The following is a 24,517-nucleotide window of genomic DNA, read 5'->3' as shown; positions in this document are numbered from 1 at the left end:
TATCATCTTTTGTCTTTATTCATACAATATCGCGTTAACAAGATAACCAAATTTGCTAACAGAAAACATTTGAGGGATTGATTGAAATTTTTTATTTTTTTAGGAGGATATTTTTTTTACTGAATTGGATCTTCGAGGCTTAATAGAGTCATGATAAACTTTAAGATTTAGAAAATATATCCCTAGATAATCCACAACAAAAGCTCATTACATGGACATCATAAAGTTGATTTCATAAAATACAAGTCAATTCATTAACAAGTGAGCCAATCTTATCTAAAAATATAAACCATATATTTATAAAGCCCACCTCATTAACATATAACATATATTTTTAAAATATACGTTAAAAAAATAGGTCGGAGGAACTACTTAGACTAATTTCTTAAACCAGATAAGACGATGTCATTATTCAGGACGAGAAAGTAGAATGACAACATATCATGCCTAATGGTTGGAGTTCAGAAGAAGTGGGATGTCTGGGGTTCAAACTCCAACCTATATCTATTACCAACTGAGCTAAGCGGAGACAACTTATCCCGTTCAATATTGAAGAAAAATAATAATTCAAACTTTCAAATATGTTAGCTTCTTCAATTTCTAAGTCCACGCGCCACGGAGAGGGAAAAGTGAGAGCCACAAGAATGTCCACAAAAATGGCGATTTTGCTGGGTCTTCGGATCTCAATTTCGCTTCCACAATCTCTTCCACCACTCCTCCAATCGCGCAAAACAAAGACAAGCAAAACTCCCTCATTCCATCATTCTCATTTCTTTCTCTCTCATTTCCATCGAATTCGAATCTGTTGCGAACATCAATTCTTCCACCATTACGATACTTCAGTTCATGTTCAATGTGTGTCTGATCGATGATTGCAATTTGGTGAAAATGTACACACTCATTTCACTGTTGGACGGTGATTACTTTTCAGCCTAGGTTATAAAAATCCAGGAAATGGTAATTTAGATCCTAATTCTTGTAAAATAGTTTCAACATGCTTCGTAGTGGTTTTAATTTGCAGTGAAAATGTATGTTATTATGTTAATGTTATGATGCTGATGAATAAGTAGGTGATTATCGCTTTTTTTTCGATTTCACTGTATGTTAAAAGTCATTGAATGAGATAAGGTCTGAAAAATGCGTTTATAAGTGGAGGCGGTCCACACCTTTCATGAATTTTCTAGAGGTTGAGTTAGGCCCAAACCAAATTCTATTATTGTATCAGAGTTTATCCAAGATCCTTTAGACCACCTGTTATCAGGTCACTGCTATCAGGTCACTTGGGTTACACTTTAAACGTCCAGTCTGGGGCGTGTGTTAAGTGTTGCACATTGGTTGAGATAAAACCTGAAAATGTGTTTATATACGTGGGGGAGATCCTCACGCTACAAAGACAGTTTTGTAGGGGTTGAGTTATGCCCAACCCAAATTTAAATATGGTATCGGAGCCTATTCAAGCTCCATTTGGCTTTCTACTATCAGGTCACCACTATCGAGCCACTTGAGTCACACTCCAGATGTTCAGTCATGAAAATGTGTTTATAAGTGGGGGCAATCCTCACCTTATAAGCTGGTTTTGTAAGGGTTGAGTTAGGTTCAACCCAAATTCTAAGACTTTATGTGATATCTTTGTATGATTTGATTCAGATCTTTCTTACCTATGCATGCAACTGTCTGTTCTTGTTTAGATAGGTTTTGAAATTAGTTTATTTGCAACAGTTGCATGAGTAGGGATTTTATGATTCATTAGAGATGGTGACTTTTGCCATTGATAGTGAGGTAAATAACTAGTTGTAAACCAAGGAAAATGATAAACTTCATAAATTTCTGCTGAAATTAGCATAAGAAAAAGTTACATTGAGAATGTGAGATGTTTAGTTACACCTTCATACTTGAATTTGTATGGATGTTTCTGTTGAGCACTTTCTGTTATGTACTGTTGCTGCTGTTCCGACTGAGCTGCTCATCTGAACTAAGGATGGGCGGAAGAGAGAGTATAAAGCATACCGGGAACAGTAATTGATGAGATCATCAGTGTGAAGATAAGTTACAATCTTACTTGTGCAACACTCAATTGCCAAGTTTGAACATTGAATTTCCCCCCTAACTAGATATGAATGTTCTGTACCAATATCGAAATTCTTTAGTAATTTCTATGTCATGGGTGGGGGGAGGACTTGTTAGGATATCTGCTACATACATGGCAGCAGCAGGTCATGTCAGTGATGGCCAGGGTGGGTTGCCAATAGTATACTCACAGTCTCTTACTCTATGTTTTTTATGTTTATTTTGTCTTATGTTAACACCTTTTCATTTATGTTCAAAGCTATTTCTGCAGAAACTTTACGCAAATTTCAAATACGTACCTGCACATCAAAGGCCTGCAACATAAACTACATTGCAGAAACTATTCTTAAAAACCATATAGCATAGTGTATATAATGTTATTTTCTGGTAGTATATCACATAGTCCCTACAAAAGATAATTCAAGCACATTAATTTGACCCTCTTTATCTTTGTTGTTGTGCCTATAGGCTATAGATTTATACATTTGTATGTTGATAATTGTTGTTTTATGTAGACAAAATGGAATAATATATAGACAGTTCTTTGGGGTGTGTGTGTGTGTGTGTGTGTGTGTAATATGTTGATACTTATGTTTGATTAATCATCTTGAAATTTGTGTATTGTTGTTGGTTCTACATCTTTTCCTCCAAGAAATAGAAATATAAATGTTTTCATTTTTCAAATATGTTAAAATCTAAGAACTTTCTTAATACTTTTCATTACAAATGATACAGGGCATGCCCGAAAACATAATTGTCGGTTCTCACGTTTGGGTTGCCGATCCAGAATTAGTTTGGATTGATGGAGTAGTACTAAATATTAATGGAGAAGAAGCTGAAATTCAAACTAGCAATGAGAAGAAGGTAAGTTGAGATATCCTCTAGGTTAAAACCTTTCAGTCTTATGTTTCTAATTATCTCTAGTTCCACTTTATGATGGTATTATTTAAGGATCCTAGATATTTCAACCTCCTGCATTTTGTGTGTTTGGCATAATTATTTATCTACATTTTAAGATAGATGTATGTTTGCAATGATTTTTTTTGAGGAGGCTCTTGTATTAAAATAAACATAAAATGGTAGACTTAAAAACTTACTACTAAAAAGCAAATTAAGAAAGTGGTTAGAAACATTAATTCGAACATTTGTTTATGTCAAAAGACACTATGCTTTATAAGACTAAGAACAAAATTGATTTTACTTTACATTAGCAACACTGCTGTTCACATTTGTGGTCATATAATGTGTGGATCAATTATCTTAAATTTATTTTTATGTTCTTAGGTAGTTTCCCGTTTGTCAAAATTACATCCCAAGGATACAGATGCTCCTACCGATGGTGTTGATGACATGACCAAACTTGCTTATTTGCATGAGCCAGGAGTGCTGTATAATTTGGAAAGTCGATACAAGATCAATGAAATATATGTAAGATTAGCCCCACGCTCAGTTGAAATCAGTATGTTAACCTTTATGGAAGACAGTGACCTATTATTGAAGCTATGAGCATCTCTTTTATAATAATTTGACATTATGGCAGACTTATACCGGAAATATTCTTATTGCGATCAATCCCTTTCAAAGTCTTCCACACCTGTATGATGCTAATGCAATGAAAAGATACAAGGGAGAGAGAATCGGAAATTTAAGCCCACATGTTTTTGCTATTGCTGAAGCAGCATATAGGTGAGTTTGGTCTGCTTTTACTGCCACATTGTCTTTTTCAAATGGTATTCTTATTGATTTTTTTTTTTTTTTAAATAAGGGCTATGATTACTGAGGAGAAGAGCAACTCTATTCTTGTTAGTGGTGAGAGTGGCGCTGGTAAGACAGAAACCACCAAAATGCTTATGCTTTACTTGGCATATTTGGGTGGTCACACTGCATCTGAAGGACGGACTGTTGAACAGCAAGTTCTAGAAGTAAGAAGGTTATCTAACTCTGGATTATGGTTGCTACTGCATCTACATGTTTGGTTGTGGCTCATCCCAAGACATATTGTTTATACCTGCATGCTTGCTCTTGACCAAAGTAAGAACCACATAGTGATGCCTAAAAAACATATTATCAAGGGCATTTGAGAACAATAATGAAGGAATGCATAAAAATATATAATGAAGACCAAATATTTAATCGATTAAGGAGTGAAATGTAAAAAGTGAAAAATATATTCATGTGTGAAGATATTAGGTTTAAATAGGTATCAGTTAGCACATGATTTGATATTATTTTATTTATTGATAATTTGGTTTATCTTCAATATTTCCCGGGACCTCTCGCTGCTGCATCATTTAGGAAACACAGGTACCACATATTTTTATGAATTTAACAAGTTCAAGATGGATTTGGCCTATGTTAGGACTTTCTACTATGAATTTACTAGAAGAATAGGTAACATACTGCTGTTCAAGAAAATAAACACCAGCAACCAAGCCTTATCCCACCAAGTGGGGTCGGCACTGCTCAAGAAAATAAGGCTAATTTAAATAGTTTCAAGAGATGTCTGAAATAGACTTGTATTTTAATAGTTTATAGATTTAGGTTGCGATTTGATCATCCAGTAAACTAGTTCAAGCTCCTCCTCTAGTCTTTTCACCTTCTTTTTTCATATCTTATAATCTTGTCTGTACTCTATTCTTATTTATTTTATAATATATTTTTGTATGGATAAAATAGAAAGCTTAGCATATTTTCCTATTATAAAAAATTATGATTTTGAATATTTGATTTCTCTTCTTTTCTTTCAAACAACCAATGTTAATATCATTAGTAATTGTTTGCATTATGCTGGGAGTGGAGATTGAACCCTCGACTTCACTCCTCAACTCCTCCAGCCACCAAACCAACCCTGTATCCATTCCTTCTTTTGTTTTGTTATTTGTTCTTTTGTGGTTTACATCAGTAAATGTTACACTCATGATTCCTTACAAATTTTCAACTCGTAATGATGCAGTCAAACCCAGTTCTTGAGGCATTTGGTAATGCAAAAACAGTTAGAAATGACAATTCCAGGTAAGAAAATTTATAGTTATGCTCTATGATGCTTTGGCTTTTGAAATGCTTCAAAACAAATGTGATTAGTATATACTCTAATAGGTGTATTTGCTTGAAACTGTACCTACACTTCCTTGTATGCGATTACTAGTATATCGTTCAATTTTGAATTGAATACTTGATTCATTTTTTTTCTTCATCCTTTTGACTTGACCATCACATACTTATCTTGTGGTTGTTAGATGGTTATGAATTTTATTAGGAGAATTTTAGTTAATTATGGAATTAAAAATGGCGATATTTCTCCATTTGATAAAAGATTTCGTCAGGATTGATATCATCATTTCAAGTTTTTTATTTTCAAGATTGGAGAGAATTAGCTAACGTTGAAAAGGTTCTTTCTCATTATAAATTAGTGATTTCAATAACAAGTAGCAGCTTCACATCTACTTCTATTTTTTTTTGTTTTTTTTTTTTCCTGCAGCCGTTTTGGAAAATTTGTTGAGATTCAATTTGATAAGTATGGACGAATATCCGGTGCAGCTATTAGAACTTATCTTCTTGAGAAATCTCGTGTTTGCCAAATCTCAGATCCAGAGCGTAATTATCACTGTTTCTACCTTCTCTGTGCTTCTCCTCCTGAGGTAGGCAAGTCAAAGCATGATATTTTCTATTGGCTATTCCATGAATTGTATGAATTTCTTGGCAGCATTCTGAATTTTAACTGCTATTGTTAGGAAAAGGAGAAATATAAGTTGGGGGACCCGAGATCATTTCATTACCTTAATCAATCCAGTTGCTATGAATTGGCTGGTGTAAATGCTGCTCAAGAGTATCTTAGCACCAAAAGAGCCATGGATATTGTGGGAATCAGCCAGGAGGAGCAGGTATGACTTTGACCATTGTTGGTGACTCAAATATTTCTTATATCTGCCTATATGCTTCATCAAACAACTTTTAAGTAAAATTAGCAATATACCTCCTTCGGCCTTGCTCTCAGGATGCAATTTTCAGAGTTATTGCTGCTATTCTTCATCTTGGAAACATTAAATTTGAAAAATCAGAAGAAGAAACTGATTCATCAGTTCTAGCAGATAAAGACTCCAAGTTCCATCTAGAAACAACTGCAGAACTTCTAATGTATGGCTGAATTTTTACTATTATCATTGTGAAATATATTTCTTTATATTAATACTATTTATTTATGTATTGAATTTATTCTTATTTCAGGTGTGATCCTAATGCTGTGGAAGTTGCACTATGTAAGCGTGTGATGATCACCCCCGAAGAAATCATCGAAAGAAGTCTTGATCCTGTTGCCGCAACAGTTAGCAGGGATGGTTTGGCGAAGACATTGTATTCTCGTTTGTTTGACTGGTAATATGGTTTTGTCATGTGTAAATAAAGTGTGAAATGTCTGATTATTGCTATTTAAGTTTGAACTATTTCCTATTCAACCATAGAAAGAGTAAACAAAAATGTCAATTACAATCATCTGTTTTTTTGTTTGTCCAGGTTAGTCCAGAAAATTAATATCTCCATTGGGCAGGATAGTAATTCAAAATGTCTCATTGGTGTTCTTGACATATATGGCTTTGAAAGCTTTCAAACTAATAGGTGAGAATATATCATATTACTTTGAATCTGTGATCTTACTATTGTATTATTATGTTTGCATACTAATTTAGGAAGAACCAGACAAACACACACTTACACAGGGTCTCACACATTCAACATTCCTTCAGTCATTCCTGGTAATATATATGTGCATTTATATATCTTCAATGTCCCTTTTGATCCCGAGCTTCTTTATAGTCTTAGGTTGCTCGAACACCCTTATCCTCAATATAATATTTATCCCTTCATACAATTGACATTTTGAGTTAGATCAGACGTGTTTGTTCAAGTTTTTCTTTTGGTAACTTCTAAAAATAAGATAAGCCTGACAGCATATATGGTGTTCCCCCATAAAAATGAGATCACAAGTCTTTCCCTTACAGATAAATGTCAGATTATAATAAAAAATTGCGAATTGTTATGATTGAAAATTGATCACATTTTTCTAAATAATGAATCAACGATCTATAAAAGAGGGTCATTGGTGTATCCTTTCCAATGAGGTACACCTTAGACCAAGGCAGATAACCCCAAACTAATATTAATTTACTCTTGGCAGTTTTGAGCAGTTTTGTATTAATTTTACGAATGAAAAGCTGCAGCAGCACTTCAACCAGGTATGAGGTTAGTTTTTTTTTTTTTTTTTATATATTTGACAATTTCAACTGTCACTTTTATCTTGACATGCAATCTGATGTTGATGATGTCCTGCAGCACGTGTTTAAGATGGAGCAAGAGGAATACACAAAAGAAGGGATTGACTGGAGCTACTTAGAATTTGTAGATAATCAAGATGTACTAGATCTTATTGAAAAGGTTTCTACAAACTTTGATTTTGGCTTAGTATCTCTTGGTGGAACTTATGAAAATATAGTTTGTACCCGTGTATTTTTTAGTAACCTTTTTGAAACGAGAAAAAATTACTGACCCAGATTCTAGTGCAAGGAGCACTACCAAGGGGGCGGTTGGGTAAGAGCTTATGTATAAACCTTAGTTAAGCACTTATCCTTAAGTGCTCATCATATGAAAGCTTATGTATAAACAATATTCATAGGATCTTGTAACACATCCACAAGTGTTTAGATCATAAGATAAATCTATATAAGCTCGTCCAAATGCTCCTCAAATTCATTACAAAGCTTAATGAACATTGTTAGGTTCCAATCATTTAGTAGGACCAAATCAAATGAAGTATTGACATGTGTTGTGAGTTGCCTGCTTTGTTATGCATTTTGTATTTGAAGTATGCAAGTGAAAATTACAAAAGATATTATTGAGTCTGAAATTTCAATAATCTATAGGCAGCCCAAATTTTGATCCATTTGGTGCTCAGCACATGCCTACTTTAAGGGCATCAAGAGTTGTATAGTGAGAAGAGTAATGAGAACCCTCTTCAAGAGAGAGTCTTGATTATAGATTTCCACCATATTTGGTGGGAGTTGGGAGGGATATTGTAAACCTTCCTAGTTGGGTAGGAACGAGGGAAATCCTCTTGTATCAAGAGAGTCATTGTAATCCTACGGGATTGTGGAGATTTTGTTTTGATCGCAAGATTTTGCGGTTTTTCTTTTACATCTTGGGGGTTTTCAATGTTAAAATATTTGGTTTCACTCTTTTTTTCATTTTTTTCCCATTGCCTATCTTATCACATGGAAAAAGAAATTTGTTCCACTATTTTTAATACAAATGAAAATATGTTTTAATACAAATGAAAATGTGTTTCGTATTCGTGCTTTATATTTGGATAAATGTTTCTCACATCATGATTTTTCTATCTCTCAAAATTATGTTTTTAATATCTGTAGTATATTTCTTTTGGAATTTGATAAGATTTAATCCTCTTAATCTGCTTTCAGAAAGTTATAACACCTGGTACAAATTTATTATTTTGCAGAAACCAGGTGGAATAATTGCTCTGCTTGATGAGGCTTGGTATGCACATTTTTTCCCCTTCATATATTGATATACCATGTATGTATTTGTATATTTGGAAAAAGAGATAGCAGATTAGAGAAATCGGAGGATTTTTGGGGTTGCTAGATATAATTTAATATGTTATCGGGCCGACGTACCAAGTGATAGACTAAGTTTCATAACTTTACCATGCATTCTATTTTTTGAGTTGATGGTTACTGTTTAAGTAAATGTCAGTCTAAGATATCTGCAAGTAATGGGATGCGGCAAATTGATAATTGGCAGTAATAGGAATATAGGATTTGATATTTATTCGTATAAATTCTTCAAAAAGATATTTATTCGTATAAAGTGAAGGAATGTGATAGGATACTGAGTTTGGGCCTAAGCCCAACAACTAAGATGAATGGGGAAGTCAGAGAAGAAATAAAGATGCAGCAGTTAATAGGGGGAATGCGATGTAGTTATAACGAGAGCGTATCACAAGGGGGAACTTATTCTGTATTTTCCATTAGAACATTAGAGGTTTGGGCATAGACAGGGTTACCTCTTCTCTGAGGAGCTTATCTGTTGTATTTTAAGAGGTTTTCTTTTGTAATATGAGCTGCTAGACTTTATAAGGACATATCCAATTTGGGGGAATGCAACATAGTTTTAAGGAGAGAGCATGCAGGGTGAATCCATTCTGTATTTCGATTAGAGGTTTGGGTGGAGAGAATACTCTCTTCTCTGTAGAGCTATGTGGGATTAGAGGGGATTTTTTTTCCTGAAATATTGGCCATCTCAATAATACCATTACTGTTTCTCGTGAGTTCGGGTTCTTAGAATGTGTAAGTTTTTGTCTCTTGTTCATTGGTAACTTTTCCTAAAGTCAAACGTAAACTATGTTAAGATTGTGTTCTGATAATTTGTCCTATTGAGTAATTAATGATTTTTTGCAAAATTGTTCATATGCAGGTCTAAACTTCTTTCAATTTTTCTTTTTTCTTTTTGTATTGACATGATCATTGTCTGCATGCAGCATGTTTCCCAAATCAACTCATGAAACATTTTCAACAAAGCTTTATCAGACATTCAAAGATCACAAACGCTTCATCAAGCCAAAATTGGCACGCTCAGACTTCACTGTTGTTCATTATGCAGGGGTGGTGAGTTTGATTCTTCATCGTGTCTATGCAAGATACCATTTTTCACTATGGTTTTTGCTTTAGTCTGTTTTTTGTGCACTTCTTTTCAGGTCCAGTATCAATCTGAGCTTTTCATAGATAAAAACAAAGACTATGTTGTTCCTGAACATCAAGTCATGCTAAGTACTTCCAAATGTTCATTTGTATCAGGCCTTTTTCCTCCACTTTCTGAGGAGACAGCAAAATCTGCTAAGTTTTCTTCTATTGGCTCTCGTTTTAAGGTATCTAAAATATAGTTCTTTACCTTTTAAGAAGAAAATATGCTATCTGATAAGCCTTACCACAATTGAAAGGTGGATACTGTTGTACTTATTTGTGCAGCTACAATTACAACATTTGATGGAAGCGCTCAATCTGACAGAGCCACACTATATTAGATGTGTGAAGCCGAATAGTCTATTAAAACCTGGGATATTTGAGAATATGAACGTCATGCATCAATTACGTTCTGGTGTAAGTAGATTTTGAAATTAAGTTCTTCCATGATTGCTTACAGGGTTGGACTACATGTTCTTCCATTGTCTCTTCACATTCTCCACTTGCTAACATTTTTCCTACGTTTCTTTCAATTAAATAGTTATTTTGTTTAGTGAAATCTTAATTGTATTTAATAAAGCATAATTTGCTATTAAAGTAGTGTTATGAATGTGAATGAGCAACCTCAAGTGCTAATATCCCTTTGCTTTCTTTGAACTAGCGTTTGTAGAATTTATCCCCGTTGTTGATATTGTAGGGTGTTCTTGAAGCAGTGAGAATAAAATGTGCTGGATTCCCCACTCACAGGACCTTTCATGAATTTTTAACTCGAGTAGGCATTCTTGCTCCAGAGATTCTTCGAGGGAAGTAAGTGTAACTTTACGCATATTTTAGCCAAAGCTGTTTCGTAGCTCCTTCCTTTGGTAATTTTCTATGCAGGGAATCTTATAAATTGCTGCAAAAATAACTTAAAAAGTTATGCAAAATAGGATTTGAAGCAGAATTTTTTGCATATGAAGTTTCACCACGTAAAAGGAATATCTTAAGTTTGAGTGGTCTATTCCCATCACCCATTTAAAAATGGAGAATCCTTATCTGTAAAAATGGAAATGATGAAGTAGAAATTTCCTTATAGAAAACATTAACTATGGTTCAGTACTGTTGTATTAGAACTGTTAAAAATCCCACATTGGATAAGAGATGGCCTAAAGATGTGTTTATAAGAAAATGTCACAACTTTTAAGTTGTAGTTATTGTTTAAAAGACTTTTTTACCCTTTATTTAATGTTTGTTTTTTTAATATTAGTGAGTGTATTTAATGTTTCACAATTTTCTATAAGGGTATATTTGTAAAAATAATCAAAAAGTTATATGATTAATGATTGCATTGGTTTTGATGTTTTTTGGTTTTGCTTCTTTTGATAAGGACAGGAGGGAGTATGATTTTAACCACTTTTTTTATCCAATATCATGATACCATTGGTTTCTGCTTTGATATTTACCGGGTTTCCCATCCTGAAAATTATCTGCATGTGTGCAGCTTCGAAGAAAAGGAATCGTGTAAAATGATTTTAGAGAAGATTGGGCTGACAGGTTATCAGGTAGAACTGGAATTCTATTGAATTTAATTCGTTGCTACCATCTAATATTTAAAAAAAAATAAAAAATGAATTGGTTATCCTCTAACGCTAAACTTACAGTCGTTTAGATTCTGTTGTAGTATTTTCATAAAATATTTTCTGGTTCTTAAACATTTGATTGGGGCATGTAAACTGCTCATGCTGTAAAATGTGTGTTCTTACTCACACATGTTAACTAAAACTCTTTTTAGCAAGATGCTCTTGTATGGTGAACTGAACTTTTCATAATCGTGTTAAATTAATTTTCCAGATAGGGCAAACAAAAATATTCCTAAGAGCTGGTCATATGGCAGAATTGGATGCTCGGAGAGCATACATGCTTAGCAACTCTGCAACAATCATCCAAAAGCATACTAAAGCTCATTTTAGTCAGAAAAGATATACTACACTGCGGAAGTCCTCTATCTTTGTGCAGTCTATTTGCAGAGGTTAGATATTTGTATTTTACAACTGTCCTTATGGTGTTCGTAATGAACTGGTTAAATCATGAGGATTTTTATAGTTTTGTCCTCCCTGACATTTCTTTTTTTTGGGATAGCTTCTTCATTTCTTTTCAATAGGACACCGAACCATAGACTTAAGAAGTTCTACATACAGAATTCCACAAGCATTCGTCCAATCAATATATTCCTGAAATACTTTATTTTTGTGATTCTTAGGAGAACTGGCACGGAGACAATATTATCACATGAGGAGGAAAGCAGCTGCCATCAAAATTCAAGCCTGTGCACGTGGAAGATTAGCCAGAAAATGCTACTCTGAAATGAAGATTTCTGTCGTTGTCTTACAGTCAGGTTTTCAGGCTATGGCTGCTCGACGTGCTCGTGATAAATTCAGACATATAAGGCAAACTAGGTCAGCAACTATTATTCAGGTTAGATCCGTGTCCTTGTAATGTTAATATGTTTTTTCCAAAACATTTTTGTTTTTCCTGAAGTTTTAGGAACAAAAAATATGCAGTCCTATTGGCGGAGACATAAAGCTCTCGTTGAGTATCAGAAACTTAAGAAAGCGTCAATCATTTCACAAAGTGTCAATCACTCCAACGACGAACATGAGAAGCAGGTTCTATCTAATATTTACTCTTTTGTTAGATTCCTATGTGTTTGCTTTTCTTAAATTTCTCGCCTTGAGAACTATTCTTAGAAACTATTATGATTTATATACAATTGGGGAATATGTTAGAACTTTAAGGTGGACTACTTCCTTTTCACTAAGAAAGAAACACTATTAGGATTTTCTTTGGTGTTTAAATGGCACTGACAATAATGAATATATAAAAACCTGAAGAACCCTCTTTTAGCATAATTTTCTTGAAGACCTTGCTGCTGACATAACTAAATGAAATGGTTTGTTATCATGGATTGCCAGGTTGTGGAGATATCAGTTGAAAATGAAAGTACTGCCATGGAAAAATCTTCAAATTCACTCCACGAGGAATCCTCTAGTTCTTTCCAAGATAATGAAAGCATTGAAGCTATTAAAGATTTCTCTAGTCCCATCATAGACACTGAAAGAAATGAAGCTATTAGGGATTGCTCTAGTCCCCTCAGAGACACTGAAAGCAATGAAGCTATTAGGGATTTCTCTAGTCCCCTTGGAGACACTGAAAAGATTGAGGCTCTTTCTGCAGAAATAAAAACTTTAAAGGTAAACTTAGTTTATATATTAACTTTATTAGAATATGTAATTTTTTTTTTCTTCCATTGGTACTTTTTTTTGGTTTTCCAATGCCAGCATGGCCTCGAAAGAGAGAGAGACCAAGAATGATAAGGTTATCTCTTTTCTGACTGACAATCAGTCCGGTAGCACACTTACAATCATACCAGCTGTGACTTTTCTTCATGTGGACGATCATTCTGTCTTTCCCCGCCATCTTCAATCCCAGACGCCCTGGCCCCGTCTATGTCACAGATGCTGTTTGGCCTCTGTCTCTAGTTGTAGTCGCAGACTGGCCTTGTCTCCTTCCCCAAATGATCTAGGCATCTAGCCCTTTCTCCAGTCAGAGGAGCCTGCCAGTGTGTTGTATCTTAATTCTATTTTATATGTGTGTTTAGTTGTAGCAAGCTTAAACTTTAGTAAGCTTTAATTTGAGGTTAGTGTTAAAATATCTCATAATATCATTATTGTGCCTTTGGGTTTTTTTAGAAATCAATTTTTTTTAAAACATCTATAAGATGACCTCATAAGAATGATTCCACATGTCATTCAATTTTTTGATTTGTTTTTATATTTAACTAGGATTTAGAGTCCACTATTAGTATAAACATTTGTTTGTGCTTTGCCTTTTGCAACACGTCATTATACATCATATACTATTAATATACTTTATCACTTGGATTTTGTTTTATCTCTTTTCCCCTTCTCAACCTAAATCCCTATAGTTTCAATGACTTTATCAACCCTTTGAATTTTAAGGAAATTTTTAGTTCTATAACTCAATTTAATTATTCTGCTAATTTTTATTACTTAAGATATTCGTAAAGTAGTGAATTCATAGTGTTCCGGTAAAAAATACCAACTGTTGTTGAATTACATGAGAAATATCAATATACAGAAGTAAAGTACAATAATATTTTTTTTGTCGTTGAATTTTTCTATTGATCATAGAGGCAAGATGAAAGTAATATATATTTAGTTTGATGTTAAATGAAAACAAAGTTCTCTGTAAGTTAAAGGTGAAATGCATGCAATGGTCTGTAAATGCAGAGATTAGTAAAGCCAAGAACTGCTATACTTGTACTTGATAGTTAGTGTAACAGGTTTGACATAGACCTAGACCTATAAAGGCGACAAGAGCTCTTCATAGAATAGAATCAAGGATGAAAAGTGTTGTTCAAAGCATCATTTAAAAGTCACATGGTCACCAACCTATATATTTATAACAGGTTTGACATATGGTTTTAGTAATACAATTCATGCTTACGAAGTGTTATCTGATGTTGCATTGCACAGGTCATGTTGCAGGAAGAAAAACAAAAAACTGATGAATATGAAAGGAAATATGTAGAAGCTCAAGGAACCAGCGAAGAGTTACGCAAAAAGTTAACTGAAACCGAAAAAAGAGTATATCAGCTTCAGGACTCATTGAACAGGTAGTATTAGTATTATTCCCTTGAGGATTCATGTAATCTTGCAATTTTGATTTTCCAATTCCAGGATCCACCAATGCTGGTTAAATCATAAAACAATGACACGGAGAGAAAAATGGAGAGCGTAATAAAAGGAGTGGAATGGGACTAAAATAATTCATGTTTATTTTTTTACTTCTATATACTTTGACATATCATCTTTCAACTGAATATAGGACAAACAAATCTAAAAGGAAATGAAGTTGCCGAAAGGATCGTAGTTAGTCTGTCAAGAGTCATAACGACTATCTAAGCATTAGTAGACATACTATCAAATAGTTTGTCATTAAACATGACTCGTAATAGGACATTTTGTCAATATTACCCATCTACTTGACCCCACCCAGTGAGTAAAGGGTTTGGTTGTTGTACACTTTGTCAATTCACGTGTGACTGACCTATCAAAGCTAGAGGATTGACCTTCAATAGAAATATCTGACGATGTATAAACAATTCTATCTTAAGAGTATCTACAAAATTGGAAAACAGTAAATGAAGGCAATAATCAGTTAGGGTTTATTATTTATGTTAGTAAGGTAACTTTGGAGTTAACCTTTTAGAAGATTTCGAGTCAGCCTAGTTTTATGAGGAAGTGGGACAATGTTACTTAAAAAAGATCTGCTTCCATAACCAAAAGAGTTTGCTGGAGTTTATATAACTAATTGTACATTTTCAGTATCTGGTTGAAAGAAAATGTTCATTGTACAATATTGTGCGAGTCAATGCAAGTTGTATTCAAAGACATATATTGAACAATTAAAAATAGCTAAGATGTACCACATAATGGATTAGAAACTGGTTTCTTTTGGGCATTGATCGGCATAATGGTTTAGAGTTATATAGTATGAGGGGGATAAAATCATTTTGGGTTTAACTGTCGTGAGAATCAATGGATTTTTGTTTTTTTTCTTCCCCTTGTTGGCCTTTTATGGACACTGCCCCGATAAATTATGAATTTTAAAACTGAATGCTATTTGATTAATGCTAGATCTGAATTAGTGTGTATCAGGATGATATCTTCCATGTCAAGTCAAGTTGCTGAGCTGAAGACAATCTTAAGTACTTCATCAAGATTGAGTTCAACTTTTCGACCTATTGCTAGAGTTGACGTTGCTTCCAGTAACTCTGATTCTTCGTCTACAGACTCTGATTTCACATTTCCAGCACCCGTTGCAAATCCAGAAGCATTATCTTCTACCCAACTAGTAGTTCAGGATGTCACTGCAGCTGAAGGATCAGGTCAGTCCAAATTTCGTCACAAATTTCAATGTGCTAGTTATCTTCCTATTGAACTTGTTTACTGCTTGAGGAGAAAATAATTTGTCAGATGAGTAAAACAACCTTATACAAAGATCCTAGAATGTATATTATAAATGGAAGTTTTCAAATAAGAATATAAGTACTCTTTTGAGACCTTTGCAGCATTTAATCTGGGGTTTACTATGTATATCACAGATAAGGTAGTGAAAATATAGTTTAACTGGTTCGTATAATAGCACCGTTGCATGCATCTGTGACGATGTGATTGCCATAAAAGATAAAAAGTAAGAATGTAGCTTCTATTTTGGATTTACTTTCTTATATTCTTGTTTAAGTTTCCCTCTTGTTATTCACAGAAAGACAAAATAAGATGGAAAAGGCGATATAATTTTTCTTATCTTTATCATTGCATTTTTCAGGATCCGGAAGTGAAAAAGAAGGTTCGTTTGATGATTTCTTCTAGTAAAACTTGTGTTTCTTCCATCTGGCTTAAATTTTCATCTCCTCCAGCCTCTGGGGAAACAACGAAGAAAGTCCGAGAAAAGGATGGAGGTTGCATTGGCTAGGCACGATCACTCCTTCAGTCACATACCCGACGTACAAATTTGTAGATACACGGTTCATCTCAGGATTTTGTAGATCAGTCAGGTAGAGATAGCAATAAGAGTCGATCAAAGCTGAACTTGTGGATCGGTATTTCATCTTGCTGTCACCCATTCTGAGTAAAAATCTTATTAGATATCCAATCACACCTATAGGGACAATTTTGTATATAACATATTTTTATAGTTTATCGCCCCTTCTTGTAATGCAATCTACATGGTGCTTCATCTTGATCAAGATATCATTTCAATTTACTCAACTTTGGCCACTGAATTGATTCCCTTCCATGGATTATACGGGTAGACTTATCCGGCGGCTTTCGTATGCAGTTACATGTTTAGTATGATATTGTACAACATCTGTCATAAGCATGATCAGGGATGGGTGTAAGGGTATATGTGTGGAATAAGTGTCCCACACTATGTTTTTTCCGAGCACTATATATTACTAGTATTTATTTATTTATATCAAGAGGGGAGTAACTTTTTTCAGTCCACATTTCTGAAAATTTACACTTGACTTTATAAGCATATTTTCAGACAAAATAGTTTGTTTGGAAGTGTACTTCACTTCTAGACGATACAAAAATAGTGTTTTTCATGTTGTATATCTGAGATGATCTTGGGTTGGAAAAATATCCCCATCCAAAAACAAAAAAAAAAAAAACTCTTTAAGCAACTTCATATGCTCATAGGCATCTTGAAAACCCAAAAATTCTCCTATCGGGACTTACGACCTGATTGATCCCGTTTGGGATTTAAGCCCCTACCCATTGTTCATGAGTTATGAAACGATCCATGAATTGGATAGACAAATTATAGAACACAGAACAGAGGACTGTAAAGATACGCTAGACACACTCAACACACAAATACACTGCAACACTTTCAAACACACTCTACATTCAACATTAACACTCAAAATTTATTCAACATTCAAAATGACATAAAATTGTGAGTAATTCATTCAACATTCAAAAGTGAAAATACCCGCACACATTCAAGGGGACATGATTCTAACGGTATTAAAATACCAATATAGATCATTAATGAGAAACAAGAAAAATCAAAATACATGTAAGCGTGTAAGCTCGTATGCAAAAAGTTATATGTTCATATATAAGCCTCCCTCCCTGGTACACTAGGCAAATTTAAGGCTTTTGTGTGATGATCCTCAAAGATTTACTTTAGTCAACCAAATAAGATGTGAGCATCCTTCAAAGCCTTGAACTCACCATAAGTAGCTTCAATGTTCACACACCAAGCAATTCAACTAACAAAGCAACACCGTCATTTTTGTACATTCATGCTCAATGGTTCATCAACCTATCATGGATAGCCAAGTAAAGAAGACATGACATATCATCAAGTGTGCTAGTCATTTCATCAATGGACAAGTGAAAGATGTTGGTCTCTTAATGCCATTGATTTGTTAACGTCGTATACATATGCTTGGATTAATTTGAGTAATTGAGGTATCAAGAAGCGTCTTAGGACTAGAAACATCCACTACATTCCAAAACCATGCCAAATGATGTGGCGGTTTTTGCATGTCTGCTATCTTCATTCCATTGTTAATGCATATGAGTGATTTATCGTGTCCCTGCAAAACATAGAAAGAAAAAAGAAATACTTGGGTTGGCCTGGTGGTATTGGATTGGGATTTGGGAGTAAGCTCCTAGTCAAGGTCTCAGGTTTGATTCTCTCATGTGTCAATTTGAGCGGACTAAATTAGCTTCTTAGAAAGAAAAAAAACGAAAAAAAAATCATCATAACAATTGAATCTTAAAAAAAAGGAGAAATCTTAAAAATGGTACAAAGAACATATATCAAAAGAATATATAATCATAATTCATAACAGTCAAAATCAATGTACTTCTCCCACCTATATCTTAACTGCAATGTCGTGAGCAAAATTAGGAAATAGAGACTAATCGGAAGGTCTACCACCATATGCCATAGGATCGTCCGCCGTTGGTGGTGGGTCATGTGGTTGTGGTGATGGGTATTATGATAGTGGTATAGGCGCATGTGGCAACTCTTCATGCTGCTCATAATCACACTACTACTCATACTATATAGGTTGACAACCTGTGAGGGGCCTGCTTCATCATCATTCAGAGTCTTCCTACGACGACTCCGTTTGGAGGAGGATTAGCTGTAACACGCTCTCTGCATACGTTGTTGTGTTGAGTCGTCCTACCGTGTCTCAACCTATCAACATCGTCAGCCATATCTACACAACAACCAACAAAAAATATCAATTAAACAATCTTTGAAGCATTTCATCAAACACTAACATATAAAATGAGAAGAAGTACAATTGGAGAAATTAAGTACTTATTTGTTGTTTGAGTTTGATTTGTTGCTTGAGTTTGATGAAATATGTTGGGGTTTAATTGTTGGAGTAAGGAGGGAAAATGGGTTTAAAGCAAAAATGACAGATTCTCTTTATGTTCTTATATGTAAATTGTGTATCATGTCGTAACTCCCAAACGAGAGCGATATGGAGTTAAAAAGTGGGGGATTTTCAATGCATATCTTGGTTGTTGGGCTCTTATCCCTTCGTTGTTGGACTTTATGATATGTAAACAAAAAAGAATGTTAATTTCAATTTTTGCACCCTTCAAGTTTCTCGCGTGTCCTATTATCAAATTCTAAAATTTGAAAAATGGAGGATTTTCTTATCATATTTTACGCTTTTGGAATGTATATTCTAAAATACCGTAAGGCATATGAGAAACAAGTAGCGTGGTAAGAAACTCTCAAAAAGAAATATTATTATTGTAACACTGGTGTATTGTTTGTCTATATTTATTGTTTTTTTTTAATTTGTAGATTTGGTGCGAAAATGATAAGTAAATATTATAAAAAATGGTAATAAAAGGGTGTTGTTGTTAAAAAGTTACTTTTTTCCTTAGTATGCTTGGAATGCAAGTAACTATATATGGAGACCGATTTGCAATTACTACAAATAAAAGATGATAGTTGAATTGTGTGTTCTAAGTCTTTCTCAACGGTTTTCGAGGTTCGGATGAAGTCTTGCTATAATTTACTTGAGAGGTTGAGCTTATTAGATGGTAGTGTGAGCCCTGCAGAGGAGGTGGTATTTAGGTGCCTTTAAAGAAGTCTAGCGCAGTTTAAGGTAATGGCTTTCTCTTGGACTTTGTTTCTTGACAGAGCCAAACTCGGTTAAACCTTGCTATGAGACATGTCTTGAATGCGAATACTCCGACCAATTGTGATTTTTGTGGTTGTGTAGAAGAAACAACAATCCACCTATTTTTGCATTGTGAGGTGGTTTCAAAGATTTGGCTCAAGGTATTGTGTTGGTTACAAATGAATTTAGTCACTCCTCCTAAATCTATTTGTGCATTTAGATTGTTGAACAAATGATGCGAGAAAGAATAATCTTAGGCGTGGTTTGTGGTTAATTTAGTATGTCGTAATTTGGTTGATTTGAAAGGAGAGAAATGGTAGAATCTTTAAAAAATGTGCTAAGGATGTAGATGAGATTCTAGAGAGTATAAATGTTTATCTTGGCACTGGAATTTAAGTAGGTTGAACATTATGCGGCATCTTTGTATTATGAGTGGTGTTGAAATCCTAAGAAGTGTTTAGGTAGGTAGTTTGGCAGTAGACTGTTTTTTTTTTTTTTTTTGTTGCCTTTGCGTGTTGTTTGGTGTTTAGGTTGGTTCTAAGCTTTGTTCACATGTTGTGTTGTTGGGTTGTTTTGTTGGTGTTTTCTTGTTTTATTTTGGTAGCCTCTTTGTCAGACTCTTATTGAGCAGGTTGATTTATTTTAATAAAATTTGGTTGTTCAAAAAATAAAAATATAAAAAAAATTCTTTAGTTTAACATAATTTTGGTTTTTGTCAAATTACAAAAAGGTTAATCAAGATCAATTTATATAAACACTTTTTTTTTGTGGTGGCCGGGATTCGAACCCCGGATTTATATAAACACTTTTTTTTTGTGGTGGCCGGGATTCGAACCCCGGACCTAAGATCAATTTATATAAATACTTTTTTTTGGTGGTGGCCGGGATTCGAACCCCAAACACTTTTTTTTGGTGGTGGCCGGGATTCGAACCCCGGATTTAATATAAACACTTTTTTTTTGTGGTGGCCAGGATTCGAACCCCGGATTTATATAAACACTTTTTTTTGTGGTGGCCGGGATTCGAACCCCGGACCTAAGATCAATTTATATAAACACTTTTTTTTTGGTGGTGGCCGGGATTCGAACCCCGGATTTATATAAACACTTTTTTTTTGTGGTGGCCGGGATTCGAACCCCGGACCTTGCATATTCTATGCATTGTCCTTACCAACTGAGCTAAGATCACGAGGACAATTTATATAAACACTTTTACAATAAAGATTTATAATGTGGTTGGACAAAGAGCTTACTTAAGCTCTTATTGTATAAATGCTAATTACTACATAAATAATTATCCAAAAACTATTTTTATAATAATCAAATAAAGATATAATTTAACCATTTTAATATAAACTCTCTAAAATGTATAACTTATAAAAAAAAACTCAAATTAAAATACTTAACCACTAATTAGGATTGGTATGAAATGTGCAAGAGATATTAAATTGTGATAGTAAATTAATTAATTAGGAATATAAGCACTTGAGAAAATATGTTTTGGAAAACAATTCAATTAAGCACTTATTGAGTAAGTATACTTTAATTTAGGGTTAATTATGTTTTTGGTCCCTACAAAATTGCGACCTTGTAAGTTTAGTCCTTACTTAATTTTAATAGCATTTTTAATCCCTACAAAAAATTTCTGCACTCAATATTAGTCCTTACTCAATCCAAATTTGTTTAATTTATGCTTAAACTCTTAAGTTTTTCAACAATTTTTTACAGGCGTGTTAAGAACGTTATTAAAAGGTCCTCCGAAAAAAATATCGCAAAAATTTGATTTCTACGTCCATATTTTTGTTACTTATATCTTAAACTTTTGTCGTTTTAAAAAATTCATATTTAATTTATTTCATGTTAAAAAATTATAGATTTTAGTAAATGAACCTTTCATAGTGTTCTAAACTTGTATAAAAAGAATCGTTAAAAAATTTAAGAGTTTAAGGATAATTAAACAAAATTTATTTTAGCAGGGACTAAAATTATAAGTAAATTTTTTTTTTGTAGGGATTAAAAAAGCTATTAAAATTAAGTAAGGACTAAACTTAGAAGGTCGCAATTTTATAGAGACCAAAAACATATTTAACCCTTTAATTTATAGTCGTCGCTTAAAATGGACCTGGTTCAAATGTAGACTCTACAATTTTTAGTAATTTTTAATAAAATATTATATATATTTTTCATCTTTTATTATTAATTGTAAAACTCATTTTTTTACTCGAAATGGTGAAGGTCCATCTTTAAACAAATTTTTAGAGGGTCCATAGTAGACACACGCTAATTTATACGAAAACGAGCTATTAATATCATTGTATATGCCTGACCGTAACAAAAAAATTAATATGCCTGACAAAAAAAATCATTTTATATGAATTTTATTCATCTTTTACCGGTTAAAACATAGCATCTGAGGTGGTCCTAATTGTTATACCAAGTTTTGGACATAAATTTCCTTATTATATCAAGGATATTATGGTGTTTGAAATTGGTGATGAACCCCAAAACTTGTTTCATTTGTCAACCATAATAATAATAATAATACTCCCTCCGTCCCTTAATGTAACCCCCCTTTGCATTTTTCACATTTCTTAAGAAAAGTTGTCAGTGTAATTAATGTGTCTGTTTTGTGTATTAATATTACCAAATTGTCCTTTGTTTGTATGTGTATTAAATTTGACTATTCATATTTCAAGACAAATTAGTAATATTAATTGGGGGTATGTTTAGGAAAAAAGTAATAAATGCATCTAGTAATTTGAAAAGGGGGTTACATTTAAGGACAAAAATAAAATCAAATGGGTGGTTACATTAAGGGACGGAGGAAGTAATAATAATCACAATTAAAGACACAAGATGCATTCCAAATTGCTACTCCCTCCGTCCCGGAATAATTGACCCATTTTCTAAAAAAAAGTGTCCCAAAATAACTGACTCATTTCAATTTTCAATACAACTTTCATCATTCCCAATACAATATAACACTAAACAATACTACTTTTATCATTCCCAATACAATATATTCCACTTTCCCCTTTATTTATACACTTTTCTTAATCTGTGTGAAAAACCAAAGTAGGTCAATTATACCGGGACGGAGGAAGTAAACAGGTGTGAATCAATAGCCACGTGGCTACACATGTGAGTATGTCAGTGTATTGTTGTGTGTCAATCAAGTATGAAAGTCAAAATTTAATGTATACTAATCAAACTAATAAAGAAAGAATAATAACAACGAAAATGTTTTTAATTGAGCGAAATCAGTTAGACTCTCACTGAAGTTGGGGTAGCACTTTGGTATCTTTAATGGCATCGTGCCATTAAATCTGGGCCACACAAACACATTGTCATTGCATCTGGGCCACACAACACATCTATCTTGGTGTCATTAATGGCCCAGATTTAATGGCACGGTGCCATTAATGGCACCAAAGTGCTACCCCTGAAGTTGTCCTTGGTGTTGGAGTTGTTTTGATGATATTTGATTAAGACTAGGTATTAAGTGTATTGATGATGTTTATTGTTTACATGTTCATAGTAATTAGTAATGATGTTTATTGATTACATGTTCATAGTAATTAGTACATGTTAAATCACCTAGCCATCCATGATCTTAAGTTTCTTCAAATTGACTTGTGTGTCAAGTTTCAGTTTGTGTTTCATTTGCAAATTGCATACTCTTGTGATGTTTGGAGTCAAGTTTTGTGTTCAATATAGGCAAAATCTATATTTAGTGATTTGATTTGATCCAAATATTGTATTTAAGCTCTTGGGTGTTTGACTCATGAAAACTGCATTTAAATAGATTTAAATCTGTCCTGGAAAGTTTTGATTCGAAACAAAGTTTTTCTGATTCTATTCATTTGAATCGAATCAAAATATTTTGAATAGTTTCAAAGTTGTTTCTGGAAGTGTTGATTCGATTCAAATTTCGTTGAATCTATTCAATCTTCATCTGGAACTCTTTGAATCAATTCAAAGATTCTTTGAATCTATTCAATCTTCATGACAAACCGAATTTCATATTTTGGACTATTGAGTTGATTCAAGAATTAATGATTCAATTCAAACCCAATTTTTCAGTGTTATTTTGGGCCAAACTTGCTCCTATCCCACTCACCTATATATACCCTTACACACCTCTACACACTTTTCTACTCACTGAATCAATAACAAATAACATTCTAGAGTCTCCAAACCTCTCTCCACTTGTTCTTCAAATTAAACACTTTTTTTTTAAGATTCTTTGTGGATTTTGAGTCCTAGATTTCTAGAGTGCTATATGGATTGTATATTGGTTTCTTTTAAGGAACTTGGTCGAGAGTCAATGGGCCAAAGGAAAAGAGGGATTTCTTTCCACCTCCAAGGTGAATTATGTGGGTCTTTCTAATATTCTGAAGTTCAAGGGGATCCAAGCTTCAGACATAGCAAAGAAGAATTCAAGGTGAAATAATTCCAAGGATTGCATGGGAGCTTGATTTTCGAAGACTTAGATAATCTTCCATTTCAAGGGTTACTTGAAAATTGGTGGTGTTGTGGTTGCTTAGGATTAAAGATTAAGGTTATCGATGGAATTCTTTGTAATCATAACAATTTGTAAACAATTGTTAACAATAGTATGTGGAAGTCCTTGATAGAAATGTTTTCTATCAAGAAGAGTAGACGTACCCTAAAGCGAGGACGAAAGGGGGAACTACTATAAAATTACAATGTTCTTCTCTTCCTTATCCTTTTAGATTTTTGCATTAATTTTTGTATATGAAATTTATGTTTGAAGCTTTTTTAATTTGATTGTAATTAATTTTTACACTTAACCTAATATTGATTCATCGAATTAAGATTCTTTTCAAATTCAATTTTATCACAATAAATCTTTAATTAAGTTTCAAATCATTAATTCATATACTTTGTGCTCTTTAATGTTAGTGTGGTTTATTGCAATTAAGTTTGGTTTGAGTTTGTCAAGTTTT

The 24,517-nt window shown here is 33.5% G+C and overlaps 1 protein-coding gene across 6 annotated transcripts; it reads left to right on the top strand.

Moving 5' to 3' along the window:
- Positions 1-555: 555 nt before the first annotated feature.
- On the top strand, positions 556-16,662 carry LOC146956408 (myosin-11-like). 6 transcript variants are annotated; one of them, XR_015020146.1, is made up of 27 exons: positions 556-957; positions 2,803-2,931; positions 3,352-3,495; positions 3,608-3,753; positions 3,833-3,989; positions 5,021-5,079; positions 5,546-5,705; positions 5,799-5,948; positions 6,062-6,201; positions 6,292-6,438; positions 6,577-6,678; positions 7,238-7,295; positions 7,393-7,494; positions 8,573-8,610; positions 9,614-9,740; positions 9,830-10,000; positions 10,101-10,232; positions 10,513-10,622; positions 11,296-11,356; positions 11,646-11,823; positions 12,055-12,269; positions 12,356-12,460; positions 12,767-13,045; positions 14,351-14,490; positions 15,536-15,765; positions 15,982-16,070; positions 16,206-16,343. XR_015020146.1 is itself a non-coding variant. In XM_085728744.1 (27 exons), exons 1-27 carry the CDS (start codon positions 955-957, stop codon positions 16,350-16,352), a joined length of 3,360 nt encoding a protein of 1,119 aa, XP_085584870.1. In that variant the 5' UTR covers positions 556-954; the 3' UTR covers positions 16,353-16,662. The 6 variants fall into 6 exon arrangements, 5 of the variants coding, with proteins under 5 accessions (XP_085584870.1, XP_085584880.1, XP_085584885.1 ...); XM_085728744.1 differs by lacking the exon at positions 15,982-16,070 and having other exon boundaries at positions 16,206-16,226; positions 16,297-16,662; XM_085728762.1 differs by lacking the exon at positions 15,982-16,070 and having other exon boundaries at positions 565-957; positions 3,833-4,098; positions 16,206-16,226; positions 16,297-16,662.
- Positions 16,663-24,517: the final 7,855 nt, after the last annotated feature.

The sequence above is a fragment of the Medicago sativa genome, chromosome 1 (assembly GCF_051527215.1).
Source record: "Medicago sativa cultivar Bolivia chromosome 1, Bolivia_mono, whole genome shotgun sequence".
Lineage (NCBI taxonomy): Eukaryota > Viridiplantae > Streptophyta > Magnoliopsida > Fabales > Fabaceae > Medicago > Medicago sativa.
This window is presented reverse-complemented; position numbering and strand designations above follow the sequence as displayed.